This window comes from Branchiostoma lanceolatum, chromosome 6 (assembly GCF_035083965.1).
Source record: "Branchiostoma lanceolatum isolate klBraLanc5 chromosome 6, klBraLanc5.hap2, whole genome shotgun sequence".
NCBI lineage: Eukaryota > Metazoa > Chordata > Leptocardii > Amphioxiformes > Branchiostomatidae > Branchiostoma > Branchiostoma lanceolatum.
In genome coordinates, this window is record NC_089727.1 from 13,742,525 (window position 1) to 13,761,117 (window position 18,593).

General features: G+C 43.5%; 2 protein-coding genes across 4 annotated transcripts in view; both read left to right on the forward strand.

Moving 5' to 3' along the window:
* The window catches only part of LOC136437427 (activating signal cointegrator 1 complex subunit 3-like), a 50,128-nt gene extending 42,433 nt beyond the window's left edge, over nt 1-7,695 (forward strand). The window contains exons 40-45 of the mRNA XM_066432038.1: nt 3,948-4,065; nt 4,614-4,725; nt 5,055-5,149; nt 5,648-5,808; nt 6,132-6,231; nt 6,349-7,695. Coding sequence (XP_066288135.1) covers nt 3,948-4,065; nt 4,614-4,725; nt 5,055-5,149; nt 5,648-5,808; nt 6,132-6,231; nt 6,349-6,375 — 613 coding nt within the window. The 3' untranslated portion in view covers nt 6,376-7,695. The remainder of the gene's footprint in view (nt 1-3,947; nt 4,066-4,613; nt 4,726-5,054; nt 5,150-5,647; nt 5,809-6,131; nt 6,232-6,348) is intronic.
* Nucleotides 7,696-8,326: 631 nt separating this feature from the next.
* LOC136437388 (steryl-sulfatase-like) lies at nt 8,327-18,346 on the forward strand. Of its 3 annotated transcripts, XM_066431985.1 has the most exons (10): nt 8,327-8,476; nt 9,405-9,474; nt 10,380-10,416; nt 14,282-14,460; nt 14,849-14,970; nt 15,208-15,333; nt 15,622-16,329; nt 16,539-16,602; nt 16,832-17,052; nt 17,258-18,346. In XM_066431985.1, the coding sequence occupies exons 4-10, from the start codon at nt 14,285-14,287 to the stop codon at nt 17,662-17,664; spliced, it is 1,824 nt and encodes a 607-aa protein (XP_066288082.1). In that variant the 5' UTR covers nt 8,327-8,476; nt 9,405-9,474; nt 10,380-10,416; nt 14,282-14,284; the 3' UTR covers nt 17,665-18,346. The 3 variants fall into 3 exon arrangements, with proteins under 3 accessions (XP_066288082.1, XP_066288080.1, XP_066288081.1); XM_066431983.1 differs by lacking the exon at nt 9,405-9,474; XM_066431984.1 differs by lacking the exons at nt 8,327-8,476; nt 9,405-9,474 and having other exon boundaries at nt 10,307-10,416.
* The last annotated feature ends 247 nt before the right edge of the window (nt 18,347-18,593 follow it).

Here is an 18,593-nt window from a genome sequence, read left to right on the forward strand (position 1 = left end):
TGCTACTTGAGTCCGGGCAGCCATGAAGTTCTACTGCTTGACCCAGTGGGTTCATCTCCGGCTCCATCACGTGTGTTCCGGAGACTCTGCCATCACACAGGCGTCAGTAGTACTACAGTACTACACTTTGTCGAGGACGACAATAAAGTCTCTGTTGGCAGGGTGGTGAAGCCAAGGAGGTGGTCATCCGACTCACATCTCATCCAGGCGGAATGATGGACAGAAGGTCAACTGCTGTTCCACCGCCCAACTGCCAGGGTCAACGTCTACTCCTGTGGGCTCCACACAACCAGAAGGCTAGGGTAACCTTATCCTTAGAGCATCTTATTGCAATCAGCTAGGCTCACTTTGTTAGCCTTGTTGTTGTTTTTCTTGTATCTTGTATGTGTTCATGAGTTTTTGAGCATGTAGATGCCTCCAGTCAACAGCCAGAGTGGCGAAGTTCTGCAAACCAGCAGCCACTCGTGGTACCAAGGGCATTGTTGTCCGCGTACCTTCCTTAGGTTCGAGAGCGAGGGCAACTTCGTTCCAGTCAGGATATCCTCACAGACTTGTCAGTCCTGAACACGAGAGTAGCTTCAGCTCTTGCATTGTGTCATTGAGACGAGTTTGGTGCACAAACTATTAACAGTTTCTCTGTCAGCACACAGCTTCCATACCTACGACAATCAGCTCGTGTCAGAGGAGTGGCCAAGGAAGAACATCAGGCCAGCGACTTCTCGACCTCAACAGAGGATTCTGCACAACTGGGGTCTGGCCGACTTCTGGGCAGGGAGCTCTAAGAAGTTGCAGCAGACGTCCCTGGGTTGGTGATTGGTCAGCTGGACAACTTAGCCGCATCTGCAACCAACCCCTGCCACCTTACACAGAGTTGGCATCATCGCTTCATAGAAGTGAAGGGACTACAGAGAGGGTCATCAAGCAGAATCCTGCAACTTCTGAGACTTGACTGCGGTCATCTCAGGACTGGTCCATCGCCGATGTACGACCTCATCGACTACCACACCCTAACTGCTTGCAGTTAGGCCCAGCAGATGGCAGGCAGTGCAGGGCTGGTGTTGGTTCCAGCTGAGAGCATCTCCTGCCATACAGATTACCATCTGTAGGGATTTCCCTTTCTCAGGGTTTTCCCAGAGGGTTACGCCAGCTACTACTTCAACCTGCCGAGATCTACAGCAGCTGCTACCAGGCGGAGCAGACTACTTCAGCAGACGCCCTACAACAGATGGTACAGTCTGCTTCACCTGCATCAGCAGGTGTTCTACAAGTGGTGCAGCCTCCATCAGCATGTGGCCGGCAGCAGTCGTTGCAGTCGTCTTCGGCAGGTGCAGGGCATTAAGTGATGCAGTCTTCAGCAGCAGGTACTCTGCTGCAGGTGGTGCAGCCTACATCAGCATGCGCTGTGGCCCAGCAACCAGGTGGGCAGTCTTCAGCAGCAGGTACTCCACTGCAGGTGGTGCACCCTACGTCAGCATGCGCTGTGGCCCAGCAACCAGGTGGGCAGTCTTCAGCAGCAGGTATCCTGCAGCAGGTGGTGCACCCCACGTCAGCATGCGCTGTGACCTAGCTGCCAGGTGGGCAGTCGTCAGCAGCAGGTGCCCTGCAACAACTGGTGCAGACTATGTCAGCAGATGCCCGACTGCAGGAGGTGCAGTGGACTACGTCAGCAGGTGCAGGGCTACAGGTGACTTCATCAGTCACTGCCTTACAGCAAGACGGGCAGGCAATGGCAGCAGGTATGCGGCTATAGGTGGTGCTGATTCAGCCACGGCCTTACAGCAGGTATGGTGGATTTGCCAACCTCTGCTGCAGTAGACGCCTGCCACTTTCCTTTGGGAAGATGGCAGGTAGAGGATGACGACTAGTCCTCCATTGGATCTGCAGGGGCAAGATGGACAGCGGAATACTGCAGATCAAGAGATTAGAGATCAAGACAGGGTTCCACATCGCTCTCACTGAGTCTCAGGGTGGAATTGGCAACGGCAGTCTCTTCGATGCGGTGACTGCTGGAGGAAGATGCCCAGGGTAGATGGTATACATCTACCATGGAAGATGCCCACGGTAGTCGGCATACGACTACCATGATGACGGGGCATATGCATCATTTTCACGACTCTTAAGAGGGTGATCATGCTTGCATCCTGATGGCAATCAAGACACAAGTGGCATGGGCAGCTTTTCACCACTCTTTGGAGGGTGACTATGCTTGCAACCTTAGAGGCTACCGGTACTTCACAAGATGCATCTCTTCCGCCATGACATCAACTTTCAGAGGAAGTGCAGCTAGCAGATTCTCTGCAGCCCTCCAGTAGCCTGCTAGGAGGAGGACCTTCTCTGTCACAGGGTCATGTTCCTGTCTCCTTCACATCTCATCGGATAGGTTTGTCTCATCCTTGCAGACATTGAGAGCTATGACAGCTGCCTGTCAGTGGTGGTCACTCCTTCAGCATCCATAGGATAACCGCCGTCCTCCAGAATGGTCTCTAGCCAGCGGGTTGTTACGGCCTTCAAGTCCGACTTTGTGGTCCTGTCATGGTGCAAGTTTGTCCTCACAGACCCAAGGTCTACAGCCTTGGGATCTACAACCCTTTGCACTTAGGTGGCATTAGGTCTCGCAGCAGGAGGGACAGGCTTCATCGGGATTGCAGCATTCAACTCTTGCCAAGACAAGCCAGAGCAATCCATGTCAGGTCATCAGTGTGCTGCTGTCAGCTGTAGAGGATTAGACTTTTCGATCGTCTCGCATCAGAAGTTCTGAGAACGTGCTCTTCCCTGGTCAGCTAGCGGACTAGGGTTCCTTCCAGCTTAGTCACATAGTCATTATCTTCGTGAGCTACTAACGCCGAGAATGCGCCTTCTTACTACAGGACATCCGACTTAGTTGGAACATGGCTGCAGAATTCTTCACAGCTCTGGGCAACGGTCTTTCCCTTGGAATTCACCGGAGACAACAGAGTGAAGAGCAGGCTCTGCTTTTGTAGACTTCTTGTTGTCTTCCATGTTGGATCACCTGGCCTCAGGCTGTTAAGTCACCTACAGTCATAAGTCTGACTGACAACCGAGAGGATGCAGAAGACAATTACAAATTGTACAAACCTGTGCAGGACAGGTGTAGTTGTCTCTGCATCCCTCGTTGTCAGGCAGACTGCCCACCCTGAGGGAGATGGAACTTAGTTGTTCCTGTGAGTCCCTCCCGAGTGTACTTCGGCCAGGGATAGCTATAAACAGTTAGACTGAGGATCGTGCCGACGCAAGGGATTAGGGGAGTTTCTTTCTTCTTGGGAGCTACCAAGATAAGGACACATGGGGGTGGTCAGGCTTGATTACACCTACAGTCATAAGTCTGCCTGACAACGAGGGATGCAGAGACAACTACACCTGTCCTGCACAGGTTTGTACAATTTGTAATTTCAGGTAAACCTGCCACACATACAGAAACAACATCTACACTGTTTCAGGTAAAAATCCCACACATACGGAAACAACATCTACACTGTTTCAGGTAAGATGTCTGCTCAACCTGGCACACATACAGAAACAACATCTACGGTGTTTCAGGTAGAATGTCTGAAGATGTTGACTAAAAGTTTTTCTTGCATTGAATTGAAAGAGACAGCCAAAGATGATAATATATTGGCTGTATTGCAACAAATAAGCAGTACTTTTGTGAAATTCTGTCTACGCAAAAAAAAACGTTCATGGTTTTTCAAAAGGAATTGATCAATCAAGGAGATTAAATGAATTATGATGATTAGGTAACCAACTGCAGTACCTATTAACAATGCCAGAGGCTGTAACAAACATACTGGTACGTGTTTGTTTGTTTGGTATCAGTCCCTCCCTGAATGTAAGTCAACAAATGCTGTGCATTACTTTGTTTGCATTTTTCAGGTGCAAATCAGTTTTGTGTAGTCATGACCTTGAAGTCTCTGAAATGTCCTCTACAGAAGCAGCAATGGCCGCCCCATCCAGTGTTTACCTGAGCTGATGGCAGTTTGTAGACAGGGACCTCACATCCTCCGGAACATGCTGAGAGATGCTCTCAGTCCGCAGCAAATAGAGCAGGTTAGTTTGGGGTCCCGGGACCGTCATGTACAACTCTTCATGTCTTCAGTGTTGTCACTTTTGTCAGTAGATTTAGTAAAAAAATATACTATTTAAGTTCGCATGATTTTTATTTCGCGGGAGGGAGAAAATGGAGTGTTTGCAGTGGCTTAAGTTCGTGTTTGAAACAATAGTAGCGCTACAGTCATAGGTGGGCAAAAAGTTTTGCGGTGGTTTTAAGTTCGCGCTGAAGAGTTAACTGCAAAAACCAAGAATATAAAACCACTGCAAACATTTCTGCATTTACAGTATTTTATAAGACACTGCTCTGTTTGAGCATGTTTTCAAACTATTTTTATCTTGTAAAACAAGCCTGTCATTGAAACATCAGTGTCGAAAAGCCGGTATACACATGTATGACTGCTTATATTGCATTGAACAACCTGTCACACCTCACCTTCATCCATCTAACTCCAGGTGTAGTCTTAGAAGACTATTTGCATTACAACAAGTACTAAATTGTGTTGTATTCCAACAATTATGCCTACCGTTTGTTCCCTGTACTGCAGGTGTTTAAGGTGGTGCAGCAGCTCCCCCTAGTGGATGTTGCCATGAGTGTAGTGGGCTGGTGGGACGACAACCCAGATCAGCAGCAGACAAAGCCTGTCACCATCACTGCCAGTAAGTACACGCACCACACTGCCTCACACTGGAGATTAATAGCTTCATTGATTTTGGCAGTACCTCTTGGGGTGGAGCCATTCTGTGTATGTATACCTGTGCACATACATGTTTGGCATCTTCTTACTAGAGAGGAAATTTGTTACCAGATATTACAAATACTATTAATATCAGAAAATGCCCAAAGTCAGTCTATCTATCCATATACATGTACAAATAAATCTATTTCAATTTGAATAAACATTTTTTTGTCAATGTTGTTGATTATCATCATTGTTAGAATTCCAGAGCTTTAGTTATACATGCAATGTCACTTCCTCGATTGACAGGTCGGAGGAAGACTGACTCGGAGTGGATTAAGGTCCATGCTGATCAGCAGTATGTACTTCAGGTCAACCTGGCGTGTCTCAACAAGATGGGCAAGGTACATGTAGCACCACTTCCGTATACTCTCTATACACCCAACAATCTGTATACTGAACTTTGTAAATGCTGAAAACAGTGTAGGATGTTTGAATGTTACACCAAAATGTCACAGCAATATGTCAACCCAGAACCAGGCTGTAAGGTTTGAACCACTCACACTGGGATGGACCCCTACTTTTTCTGGTAAGTGTGGTGGGATCTTTAACATGCTCAACGTGTGGCTGTCTTCGTACATGGGGCCTTCAGCTTATGTTTCATCTGAGATGATGTCCCTTACCGAAGCTAGGTACTACTCATTTTCAGCTGAGTTGAGTGAGGAAATAGGTCTAAAGTTCCTTTCACAACACTGGGGCCAGTCAGGGATTCAAACCCAGAACCTTCAAATTCACAGCATAACCACTAAGGCCTCCTTGCCGTCTGGAAGCTTCAGTGCATTTCCTCCTGGGTTTGTACTTTGTCTCGTAGACTAACGTTAATCCCTGTTCTCTTGACACAGAGGAAGGCTCATGCTCCACGGTTCCCTAAGGCTAAAGACGAGGGATGGTGGTTGGTGCTGGGAGACATGGACAAGAGAGAACTGCTGGCCATGAAGAGACTGGGCCCTATCAGACAACAGAGGGTACCTCTGGCCTTCTACACACCAGAGGCTGTGGGCAGGTAGGAATGGCATGGTCACAGTTAAACTAACAAGGAAATTCTCAGACCTTTTTGTACAATGTCTGAGTCATTGTGATAGAACTGTTACAAGATAATCACTGACTGTAAGTGTCCAGGGTCATATTAAAGAGTATTTTATGCTTCAGTTGTCACTAAAGATCTTCATGATCATTACTGTGCAAAAAGCGTGTTTCCTATGTATTCTATGTACTAGATAGTTGTATGTATAAACCTAGTATATAGTGACATTCATGTCATTTGCATTCAATCTGTATTGCAAAGCCACATGTACAAATGTATGACAACTATAAATGTTTTGTTAGGTACCTGTACGTTGTGTACCTTATGAGTGACTGTTATGTGGGGCTCGACCAGCAATACGACGTGGCTCTGGAGGTCATCCCAGCTGACATTCAAACTCAGGTAACCTCTTTGTCAATTCTGCTCATAACTTTTTATTACATCGAATTACTCATTAATCTAGAATGCAAATTTAGATCAATAGATGAATGAGTGACAACTTTTCTTGTTCTGTTGCAGGTGAACTCAGAGGTTGTTGGAGAGTGATCCGCCTTCCTGATCAACCATCTCTTTTTGTAATGGTTACCATAGCAATGGAAAAGTGGTTTTGAATCAACTGCAATATGGACTTTCATGAGTCACAGATTACTAATGCCAATGTCTGCTTCAAGTAAAGTCAAGTCAAAGCCTTTGTTTTCTTCGAAATACTTCAGTTTCAAATGTCCATTCACCATTATTCTACATATTATGCAATGAGAGAAAAGTTATAGGGTTAGACAATGTACAGTGTACATTTAAGTATAGCAGAGAGAAGATTATACTTGAAGATAAATATGGCGACACTGGATTGTATGTATTTTGGAAGTTAAAGAATCTGGTATAAAGAAGACAGACTAATGCCTCTTCATAGTTGCCCAAAGGTTATTTTGAGAAGACAATGAAAAAATGTATATAACTATAAGGTTAAGGTTGTTGACAAAGCGAAGTTCGGTGGATAGTGAAATGGGGATATGAATTGTATTTCTGGATTGTCCTGCAAATCCTTCTGATTCCTTGATTTTTGCTCAAAAATGTCTGCCATTTGGTACTTTCCTTGCCAAAATGGCTTTAGGACAAAGCAAGGATCACTCCATTCCTGTGGACAGAGCAGAAATTGTAACATTACTGTTGGAAAGGATCTTTTGTTCAGTTTTGTCCAGTGTAATTAGGAATAAAACCATAGCCATTCTTCAAACTACTAAACCATACTAGTGGGCTTTATAAACCATGCTAGTGGTCTTTATACTGGGGTAGTAAAGTGCCAAATTCTTTAAAATGTTGGAGTTTGAACCTGTTCAAAGTTTATGTTGAATGAAATCGAAATGATACTTTGGAATGATGGTCAATTGTCATTGCCACACACAATATTTAACTCAGAACATGATGAATATAGCTTTGTCTGGAAGAAGATATGGTCCTGTATATAACAGATAACTTCATGAATGCAAGGAGGTTATAGGCCTTTAAACTCCTTGATGAATGTAATGTTGTAATGCCATTGCGGCGACATTCATATTATGTATTTCTCTTCTCTTATGTTGTAATTCATAGTTGACATTGACTCTTGTTGGACATACAGGAATCAGTATGCCTTTGTGCCATGATATTGATTTAAGACCTTGATATGAATGATGTACAAATTAGTGAAAGCTAATTGATGATTCATATCTACAGCTAATTGACAACTGACAAGAATTTTTTTCAATATTGTAGAATATCTCTATATAAGGAGCGAAGCAAGTTAAAAGACTTAAATTAAAAAGCAATCGCCATGTGTTACAGAAGAGTCTCAAAAGAGTTTACTTGGCAATAAAGATCATAATGATATCATGGTGTTGATGATGTGTTTTCATTGTTTATTAGTTTATTGTCTAACAACAATTTACTTAACTGTGCATATTGGTTTTCCCAAGGAGGTTTTATATAGACTTTGATCTTCCTTAAGGTTGCCAAGTGTTTTCTACTGCCAGGTGTGCAAAGACCACGACCACGTTTAAAGAAAATGGTATTATCGTAGCCTTCTTAAGAATGTCTTAAACACCTGGATATCTGAAATGTGCACACCTCCGGAATTCCTGGTGCTGCATTAGTAGATCAAGTGGCGGTCTAAGAGTACCTTGCAGAATTATGAGACTAGATCTACATGTATCTAGACCTGTGTTTAAAAAAAGAAGTTATTGTTCTATTGGCTGTTGTTGTTTTGCGACAGCTGGTTGTCCAGGGTCTCTTCCTGCTACACTAACCTTTCCGTCCCCACAATCGGTTGTCAATAGACCCACTGAAATATGACCATGTTGGGGTCAGGTAGGGTTGAGGACACACGATATGTACATGGCCTCAACAAAGGTGCGAGGGAACCGGTGAGCTATTTTAAGACATCCCGGCCCTGAACACCAATAACATTGCACAGTCCACGGATGTCTCCACCTACAGGTTCACGGTGGTGACGCGTGCAAAGAAAATGAGCACCTGGAAGCTGATTTGCATAGGAGATCTCGCCACACACAAACGGTTCGCACGACAATAACTTGATCTGCTCACTGGCAGTTATTTTTCTCACGGTGCCTGTACATGCGAGCACTTTTCAAGACGACATTTTCCTCTCAGGGTAAGTGGTTCTCGTGTACCTTCTTCTAATAAGGAAGACTACATTCCTTAAGTTTGAGCATTAAGGGTAAATTTTATACGATCCTTGTTTCATGAATACACTCGCCACGATAGCTGTGCGACAGCAAATTGGGGCATTCTGAGGTGAGCCATTGATGTATTTTTATAATTCCACTGTCTTGCGACGGAGAAAACGTCGTGGTACCTCGTCAACGGTCAGTTCTGGCACGACAGCCTTCCCGACGATCATGCGACAAATGATCAAACGTGACTCAAGGTGAAGGAAGTTACTGCTCTAGTGCTCGGACTCAGAACTCCTGTACATGTTCTACACTCGAAATGCTTCTGTTGCATTTCAAATCTAGGTTGATTATTGTCGTGAAACCTTTACAAGCACTTAATCTTTGTGGATCAGAAGGCGGTGTTGCCCTCCCCTCTCCATGTCAGTTACACAGCTATGTGAATTGTACCTTACTTGTCATGATCAACCAGTGTTCTAGTTCTGTACCGTTTTCTGTCCGACTGTGTTCTCTGTACCCTTCTCGCTAGATATATGATGTTACATGCATGGTCTGAGCGCTCGTCAGCTCGCCCTAGTGAAGGTTACACCCATTCCAATAAGTAACTAGGTTAAAGTTCGTCAGGCGAAGGGACAGGTAAACAAAACACCTGAGTTACGTACACGCCTGAGTAGACGCATTGAACAGTAATATTGTACTGAAGACCAATGGCTGTACTGCAAAAGTGCTTTATTTTCTTAGATATATGTATGCACCATACTCTGTGAGTTGTGTGCCCGTTCATATGTTAACATTCCGTTTGCCATGTTATGTCAATAGAAGGCGTTGTTGACTAGGATTAAAGGTGTATCTTTGTGACCTTTGTGACGAATGACCTAAAGCCCCAGTGAAGGTCGTTTGTATGTTTAGGGGGTGTCAGAGGAAAGGTCGCAAAAACATCACCTTAAGAAAGATCAGAGGACTGGTCGAAAGCCTGTTGGTAAGCGCTTTACCTTGTGAACGGAAATAGCGTGTAGATTCAGTATTGCTATGTCGATTACGCCACGGTCACATTCGTCGTAAGTTGTCGTGCGATTTTGATATTGTAGGATTTTCAAGCAGGCTGTGACAGAACCAACGGCCGGTAAGGACTTTCTCTTCCGAAACGGAACAGCCGATTTTGTTTTTACGACGCATGCACGGCAAACCCAAGAACGCCCTCAGTTCGCAATCGGCGTGCGACGATCCTACGAATGTGACCGACCTACCATCACAGATGAACCTTCGTCATCAAAATTTACCATCCCAATGTTTTGACGATTTTTTTTAGCTTTGACGCGACAGAAAGTCTAATATTCTATGCTAGCGTTTTAGTACTATATCATGATAGTCTAGTTGCAGGGACGCCATGATCCACTTAGAAAGCATATACTATTACTTAATTATAATTTATTTGTTGTGGATATATATTTGCGTATTAACAGATATGTGCCTGATAATGCCAGTGCGTTGTGTTCTGCTGGAGTTAACTGTTTGTGTAATTTTGGCAGTCCTTCATTTTTTTGCTGACCGTGCACGTTTTCGCGTGTTTTACGTATTTTTGTTTACGAATTAATATAACAATAATCAATAACTTTTAGAAGCATAACTTAGCTGATTGAAAATATACATGCAGGTGAAACGCTCACGTTGTGAAGTCCAAACAAACATTAAAGGTGTTCTGTAAAACATTATCTTTGTTTTCTTTGTATAGTGACGATTTCAGTGTGACTCAAACACAGTAAAACGAATTAGAGGTGTTCTGTAAAATATTGTCTTTGTTCTCTTTGTACGGTGACGATAGTGGTGTGACACACACGCAGTAAAAGATAGCAGGGATCACAGTGTTCTTGCTCTGTTTTTCAGCAACTTGGTTTGGAACTGCGTCCGCCGGTACGAAACGGTAAGTTTGATGTTACATATACTTCATATTTTCGGTATTGACTTGTATGAGGAGGTTTTACGAAAATACCCATTGTCTCTATAGTAGCCTAAAATCCATTCTATTCTAGTTCCGCCGAATATTCTGTATAGGGGGGGATAGGAGAAGCAGCCTATGTTAGAATAGGGTGTATTCTAGGCTAGGCTAGGCCTAGGGAGACTTCCCGTATTTCACACTCTGGTAACAGACTTAAGACTGTATAGTAAACATTGTACTTCTTTGTTCGGTTTATCAATATAATTGTGCTTGTGCTTGTATAATGTATATCCGTATGTATAATAGTCTTTATTGCATATTCCTGCCCAGATGGGCTAAATGCACATATGACCACACGTGGTCTATAAGAAGCATAATGCAAAACATGAATTGATAAGCTGCTACATTCTAACATTGAAAAACTAAAAATAGATAAACTGTGGACTATTGCTAACCTAATTTTGATCACCTCGTAGTTTATTCTCTCTTTTTTAAGCATTTGGAAACATGACACATACATGTCTATCATATATTCGTTCTTACATGACATCAGGTATATAAAAATGTCCTGCTTTGACATTTTTGTACATTTCGTGTCTAACTCTATTGTCTTAAACAGCGATTGGCGCTCATCTTCATATAAAGAGCAATTTGTATAGTTAGAATACGGTATAGTAAATACCAGTGTCCTCATACAGTTTTACATTTTACATGCCTACCTGCCTACGTGCCCAGGCCAGTAACTGGCCCCTTGCTCCCCACCAGGTTCCTCCAGGAAGCCCTGTCCCGTGCCATAGCCTCCGCTACCCGTATATTTAATCCAGTGTCACTCTCATTCTGGTCTTTCCATCGCTTAGGTGATCACTTCGGCTGAAATCTAAAGACAAATAGAGAGAATCCATACCTTCCGACCCTATTTTTAGGACCTTAATCGAAACACAACATTACTTTTCCTTGGCCCCACATTGTACCTGTATATAGCCACTAGCCAACAACTCTAGTATCGGTAGGCATACCAGGCTTATTAGGCAACCTCAATACTTTGTCGTAAAATCTTTTTGATACTCAGTGAACCTTATATTTTTTTCAAAACCTTTTATTTCTTGACTGTCATGGACTGTAAATGAACCAATAGTTCTTATTTGTCGGAGATAATGTTATGTTAATGTGTGCTCAAAATGCTCATCAAACACTCAACTGTCAATAAACTTTGTCTTTTGATACTAATGAATGACTATTAAAAGTTAGCTATTCTTGTAGTTGTCGATGTTAAGCGGTGGATCTATAAAGTAAGTTATCCAGCTAGCTCGTCACCATTTTGTTTGTTTCTTTTGAGTCCAAGTTTGGAATCAATTACACCAAATCTATGTCTAGCTAGATGTTTTTCAGTATTGATCATACCTACCTCATCACGTACAGTTCAAGATTCAACATATTTCAGGATTCAGGATCCGAATATTGAAAGTAGGACACTCAAAAGACGACTTGAAATTGTCTTGCGTCTTCATTACCTTGTAAATTGTCGTAAAATCGAGCGTGTGTGTACAAACCTTGCGGAGAACTCTCTTAATTTGACGACGTCGTTTTTATAACTTCCGTATTAATAGAAGGCTAGAAACTCGAAAGTACGGTGCCTTCATACAAGTTCATTTGTGGAACAGCTTTCAATTTTGCACTTTTTTAAATCTCTGCATAACCATAACATCTATCACAAACGTATTTCTCAAAAAGATGCCATTCACCAATTTTCTTTTCACGCTTCACCTACTTTAAGCGGGTTGAAAATAGCCAACTGTTTACTTAGTACACAGATACACAGATCGTGAAATATTCCGCTTATTAAAGGCATATTCCATCAAGCTTTGCCCACACAAAAAATTATAAGACTTCTAATAAACAAGCGTGACCCTTACTTTAGCGGTCATTTGAAAGTTTACAATCTTGATGGCGGCATAACATTGAAAATAGACGTGGCCGGTTTGGAACGCAAATATCCCGAACTGGGTGAAAGGTTGCCCTCGTGTCTGCAGTATAAATACTCCGTCTGGTAAGTTCACAGACTGGCGCGCCGCCAAAGGTACGTCTACGCCCGCTAGAACAGTTTGTAGTTCAATCTTCTTGCCGTTGCCCATTTTTTGCAGATAAGCGTGCATACGAGTGTATTAATTTGCTTGTAAATTTTCTGTGAAACAAACGGCTAGGAAATTAATTTACCTTTAAGTTAAGTCAAGTAGCAGCAATGCGGTAATAGGCGGTGATCGTCCTTAAGTTAACCTTTTCCTGATGTTCGTCCCAATGAAGTTAAAACCCTTCAGATTGTATGACAGTCAGAAAAGAATTATCTTTTGTTTGATCAAGGTATCTAAAGTTGAAATAACCGACAGAAAAACTAAAGAAGAAAGAAACTTGAACAAACTGGAAATCCAGCCCAGCTGACTTCTACCATAGTTGGCAGCAGAAGGAATGGGAATTTTAGTTCTACCTCTAACCTTTCTTTGTCTCTGGTGACATTTTGTCTATAAACCGTCTGCTTGGCTAGATATACAACAGACCTGCGTTCTCCCGGTATTTTCACTCTTTACCTACTTTGAGCGGGTTAGAAATAGCCAACTGTTTGCTTAGTATTTGTTTTCTTATCTTAAATCTTATAACTGAACTGTCAAAGTTGCCCCATATGCATGTATAACCATCCTCACGCTGTAGCGGTAGGCGCGATCCGATAGAGCTATAAAACTAAACCATAAAAGCCGTCACATGGGCACGGTCCAGTTCCAGTTTGGGTATAGACCTGTCCGTTTGATTTTTATTCTCCAAGCAGAGGTTTCGATCGGGGGGAACAGTAGTGGCCGAGATTTTTAACGCTGCCCTCATTCCACCCTATGGCCTTTGATCTTAGCCTGTATCCTGCGTTGCAGTTGTTAGAGGCCCGGCCGGGTCATGTCTAGAGGCCAAGGTAGCCTATTTGTACTCTCAAAGCAGAGGTTGGTGGGGGAAGATTGTGACCTTTTTATCATATGCCCCGTTTTTTGTCGTTGGTGGGGAGAGTCGATAAAAACGGGGCATATGATAAAAAGGTCACAATCGTCCCCACCAACCTCTGCTTAGAGAGTACCTATTTACTAAATATGTCAAGTTGGCTGGCGTCGTGGAGGGTGCTTTGGCTGGATGGATTGATGTTGCTGTGTTGAAATGTCCGCTGAAAACTACAGCAATCATCAGCCGGGCTTGACAACAAAAATGAACTAGCGTGCCAAGTCGCCCGTCCTCTTGCCAATTGCACGAACTCAAGAGCGTTTGTGAAGTCAGGTCGCGGGGCGCAGTGCACTAAAGGAAAAACGCGGCTACAGTGCTAAATGCACCGAAGGAAAAACGCGATTTTAGTGCAAGATGCACCAAAGGCAACCTAAAACAAATATGGCCTGTTGTGTTGCCTGTCCTCTCACTTCACGAAAACAAATTTAAAAGCCTTTGGAACCACATGGTTTAAGTCATGCTTGTAGATTAAGCTAGGTCGGAGTACAATGCCCGGAAACGCGACTATAGTGCAATATGCGCCGAAGAAAACCTAATAGTATATAAGTCTGATTTTCTGTACCGCAAATAAGTGCTCCACTGCAGAAGCTGATCACAGCGAAGTCTAGTGTGGCAGACCCAATGGTGTCTCCAAACTGAAGCTTTGCCGCTCCATTTTTTTAGTGACAGGCGATTGCGGTGCTGACATGCAGGTTGGCTCTTCTACCCCTCTTTTCGAGAAATACTGCTTAAAATGCGCACTATCTCTTGTTTGCAGATTGATGTGTTCATTTCTTTATTTCTCACAGATATATCCCTTTTATTTCTCGTATTTCAGACAATGCTGTATCCCGTTTGGACAAATCGTCGCTGCAGACACCTTTGGGCCGCCATCTTGTTTCTGACGACATTTTGGACTCCGACCCTTTCAAACGACAAGAGACCAAATTTTGTGTTGATCATGGTAGATGACCTTGGCATTGGCGACGTCGGCTGCTTTGGCAATGACACAATCAGGTAAGAATGTTCAAACGTTCTTGAGATGTGAGCCAGAGATAGCCTCTACCAGGCTCCACGGGTCGCTGGAAAAATCGTAGAAATTGGCTAAATAGATGGATAACATGTCAGAGAAGTTAGTTCGCTATAGAAGTTACAGTTTGCGACCTCTAGATATTGGACCCTCTCTCCGTAGCCGACTCCCTTAGCTATTCGCCCAATCAAATTTGATAACAAAACCGACAGCTAGTGGACAACCAAGTAAAACTCGTACTGACTTCAATTCCAAGTAATGTAACTTGTGGAAAAACAACGATAACGTTACATCTTTATTGAAGATGTCTCCATACACACACGTTGTCATCTTGTCAACATCTCTGAGATGATGTTTTGTTGCTTGCCCCAACAGAACGCCAAACATAGACAGAATCGCGTCAGAAGGCGCTAAGCTGACACAACACCTCACGGCGGAGGCGATCTGTACTCCAAGTAGAGCGGCCTTCCTTACCGGACGGTACCCTGTGAGGATGGGTGCGTCAATATTTACTACCTCCGATGGGAAAATCATGTTTTGAAAATATCTCTTAATCTATGAATTTACCTTAGTAAATGAAATTGATGTTGTTTTCATGTACCTTTTTGTTTGCATACAACAAGGGGACAGTTGATTGCAACATTCGGCGAAGAATGACTTCATACATATTGATTGGTTTCTGCACGGAAAGTAATTGTATGACACTGCAATGATGTAACCACTTGCCGTTCCAGGCATGTCCGCTAGTGGGCACAACTGGCGGTACTTCCCGTTTGTGGCTGGTGCAGGAGGACTGCCTCAGAACGAAACAACATTCGCCACCTTGCTGAATGACGCTGGGTACTCTACAGCTTTAGTGGGTGAGTCCATGACAACAGTCGATTGAGGCAATGACCTTTAAAACAAATGGTGTTTGCAGTCACGTGATTATCGGACGTGTCCTAGCGGGCGCCATCTTGGTGGGCTAAAATCGCGTGCGAATTCCATGAGTAAAAAATGTTTAGGTAATTGATCTCCCTCTACCACAGCATAGATGTTTTAACTCTGTATGTTTTGAGAGCACTACGCTTTAAAATAGTTTTAATTTCAAAATTCAAAATAACTCTTACAACACGTGTTGATGTTATGTTTTTTGTTCCTTCCGACAGGAAAGTGGCACCTTGGGCTCAACTGCAAGACAAGCGATGACCACTGCCATCACCCGAACAAACACGGGTTCGACTTTTTCTTCGGCACTCCGATCACGAACTTCCGAGAATGTGCGGACGGAGCCGAGACCATGTATGTCAACACCCGAAGTTACAAACGGTGGCGCAACGCCTGTATAGCTGTCTTTGTCGGCAGCTTGGCACTTCTTCTCTTGAAGGTTATAGGGAAAAATAAGATGTCATGGAGCGCTGTGTTTGCCTTACTTCTCATCGCACCTGGTCTTTGGATCCCAACGAGGTTTTTCTTCTCCCATCGCCTGCGTCGGCTGAACTGCATTCTCATGAACAACGACAAGCTCGTGGCACAGCCGTTCGACCTTGAGGATGACATGACGCCGCGTCTTCTCGCCAAGTCTTTGAACTTTCTCCGGGAAAACCAGAACCGTCCGTTTCTTCTGTATCACTCCTTTCTTAAGGTGCACTCAGCGCTGTTTGCCACCGAGCAGTTCAGGGGGCGGAGTCGACACGGCCCGTACGGTGATAACGTGGAGGAGATGGATTGGGCGGTGGGAGAGATCCTGAAGGAGATTGACAGGTTGGGAATGTCGGAGAACACGTTTGTGTACCTGTCGTCTGACAACGGAGGACACCTGGAGGAAATCACACCGGAGGGGGAGGTGCACGGTGGATGGAACGGCATCTACAAAGGTAGAAGCAGCTGTCATAAAAGTGCTATGCAAAGTTTTGATTATTATATCACCGCTTTTCGCGTTTGTTAATTAAAATATATTGATGATGTAATCCTAACACTGCAGAGCAATATGCTTATCAACGTGTCTTTGACATTACATAGTTTTGGCAAAGAGGTCCTTGGTTTTGGTTGTAACCTTTGGTTGTTTTGAATCTGTCATCTTCAGGTGGGAAAGCCATGGGAGGTTGGGAAGGAGGCATCCGTGTGCCGACTGTACTGCGCTGGCCTAGGTGAGTACTAATACATGTTTGTATAGGCTTTGACTGTCTCTGTCTGTCTGTCTCTCTCTCTCTCTCTCTCTCTCTCTCTCTCACTCTCTCTCTCTCACTCTCTCTCTCTTTCTGGTTGGTTGGTTGGTTGGTTGGTTGGTTGGTTGGTTGGTTGGTTGGTTGGTTGGTTGGTTGGTTGGTTGGTTGATTGGTTGATCATAACCAAATATTGACCATCTCTGCCCACCAGACAAATCCGTCCCGGTACAGTAATCTCCGAGCCGACCAGCATGATGGACGTGTTCCCGACCGTTCTGAAGCTGGCCGGGACGGAAACTCCCGAAGACCGCGTCATCGACGGCCGGGACATGATGCCGCTGCTGGCGGGAAACAGAACGGTGACGGAGCACGAGTTTCTCATCCACTACTGCGGGGAGTCCCTCGCCGCCGCACGGTACAGATCGTCAACAGGTGGGCGTTTACGCTGCAATAAACATGAGTACCGCTAGGAGTGTTCATGATTTTTGATTTCATAGAATGAGGTCGTCTCTAACAGTGACCTTGTCCGAGTTCGCATACCGATTCGAATAACACAGATCAAACGCAGATTGAACTACCTCAACAAAAGGGAGAGGGAGAAATATATTTAAGACATGTATCTCTCTTATCGTTACAGGAAACTCGGTGTACAAGGCTCACTACATGACACCCATCTGGGACGAGGGCACAGGTGCCTGCTACTCTGCGTTCGCCTGCGGTTGCGAGAACAGTTGGGTCAATCACCACGACCCCCCTCTGCTCTTCGACATCGCGAACGACCCCTCCGAGAGCAACCTTATAACACCCGAGAACGAGCCGAAGTTTGCCGAAATAGTGGCGAACATCAGCCGAGGCGTGGAGACGCATAAGAAGACGCTTGTGTCGGTCGAGAGTCAGTTTTCTTTACTTAAAGTCCTGTGGAGGCCCTGGATGCAGCCATGTTGTAATTTCCCATATTGCTCTTGCGACTTGAATGAAACGTCGCCTACAATGGAAAAGCTATTACCTGTGCACGAGCCCACTTCAGCTGTCCCAGAGTCGTAGATAAATTTACGTATACTCTTTGGCGTACTTTAAATCGGAAAAAGTTACTAAATTCGTTTTGACCATACGGTATGTCTGACGAAAACAGTATTAAATTATTAAACGTTCATAAATTGCTGCATATCCTATCGGTAATATTGCTACGACCAAGGACTATGCAAAATGTGCAGGTCTTAGTAACAGTTACTCAAACTTTAAGTATGTCTGTGACTCTGTGTACATAGGCCAGGATGTTTTATTCTTTTATTCTTTATTGAAAATTGCAACAAGACAGTACACGGTCGCGCCAGACAGACAAGCTGGCGTTGCGGACCACTCATATTACATAAATACAGACCAGCATGTATTACCTTGTATGCGAGAGATTGTTAATGTAGCCCCGTACTTTTATGATGATCCTATGAACTTCTCAATTACGATTTTGAACTTCTCAATCAAGTACATGAAATTATAATTCATTTTACCTCAAATATGCATGTAATTGTGACTGAGGCTTCTATGACAGCTTGGGGATGATGATTCTGTCTTATTATGATTAATAAATTTTTTTTATTTGCTTAAAATTTATTTTTTGTTCATGTCTATTCAAGATGGTATGCCTACGAAAGTAGCGATTTTCAAAACCTTGTATTCTCACGACTATGTCTGTTTTAGTAAATGTTGATTCAGTTTCTCCATGAAATTAAGAAGTATTATTCTCAGGTACCAGTATTATTGCTGTTTTGGATATATATATAACTTATCAGAAACAGTTATCAGTGTAAAGTTAGTTAGGTACCATTATTATTATATAACAAATGTTGATTATAAAACGGGCAGTTTTGTGATTGATCTTTTGGCTTTAAATTATTTACCTTGTTTAAAGTTATTTTCATTCATTCACTTATTATTTTTTTGCTACTTGTCATTTGAAATTGTTGATAAAGTCA

Bases quoted from the DNA above. Each gene is read 5' to 3' on its own strand.
- LOC136437388 (XM_066431985.1), top strand. From the start codon at position 14,285: ATGCTGTATCCCGTTTGGACAAATCGTCGCTGCAGACACCTTTGGGCC. The intron at 14,971-15,207 runs GTGCGTCAATAT...TTGCCGTTCCAG, and splicing joins ACGGTACCCTGTGAGGATGG to GCATGTCCGCTAGTGGGCAC. The intron at 17,053-17,257 runs GTGGGCGTTTAC...TTATCGTTACAG, and splicing joins ACGGTACAGATCGTCAACAG to GAAACTCGGTGTACAAGGCT.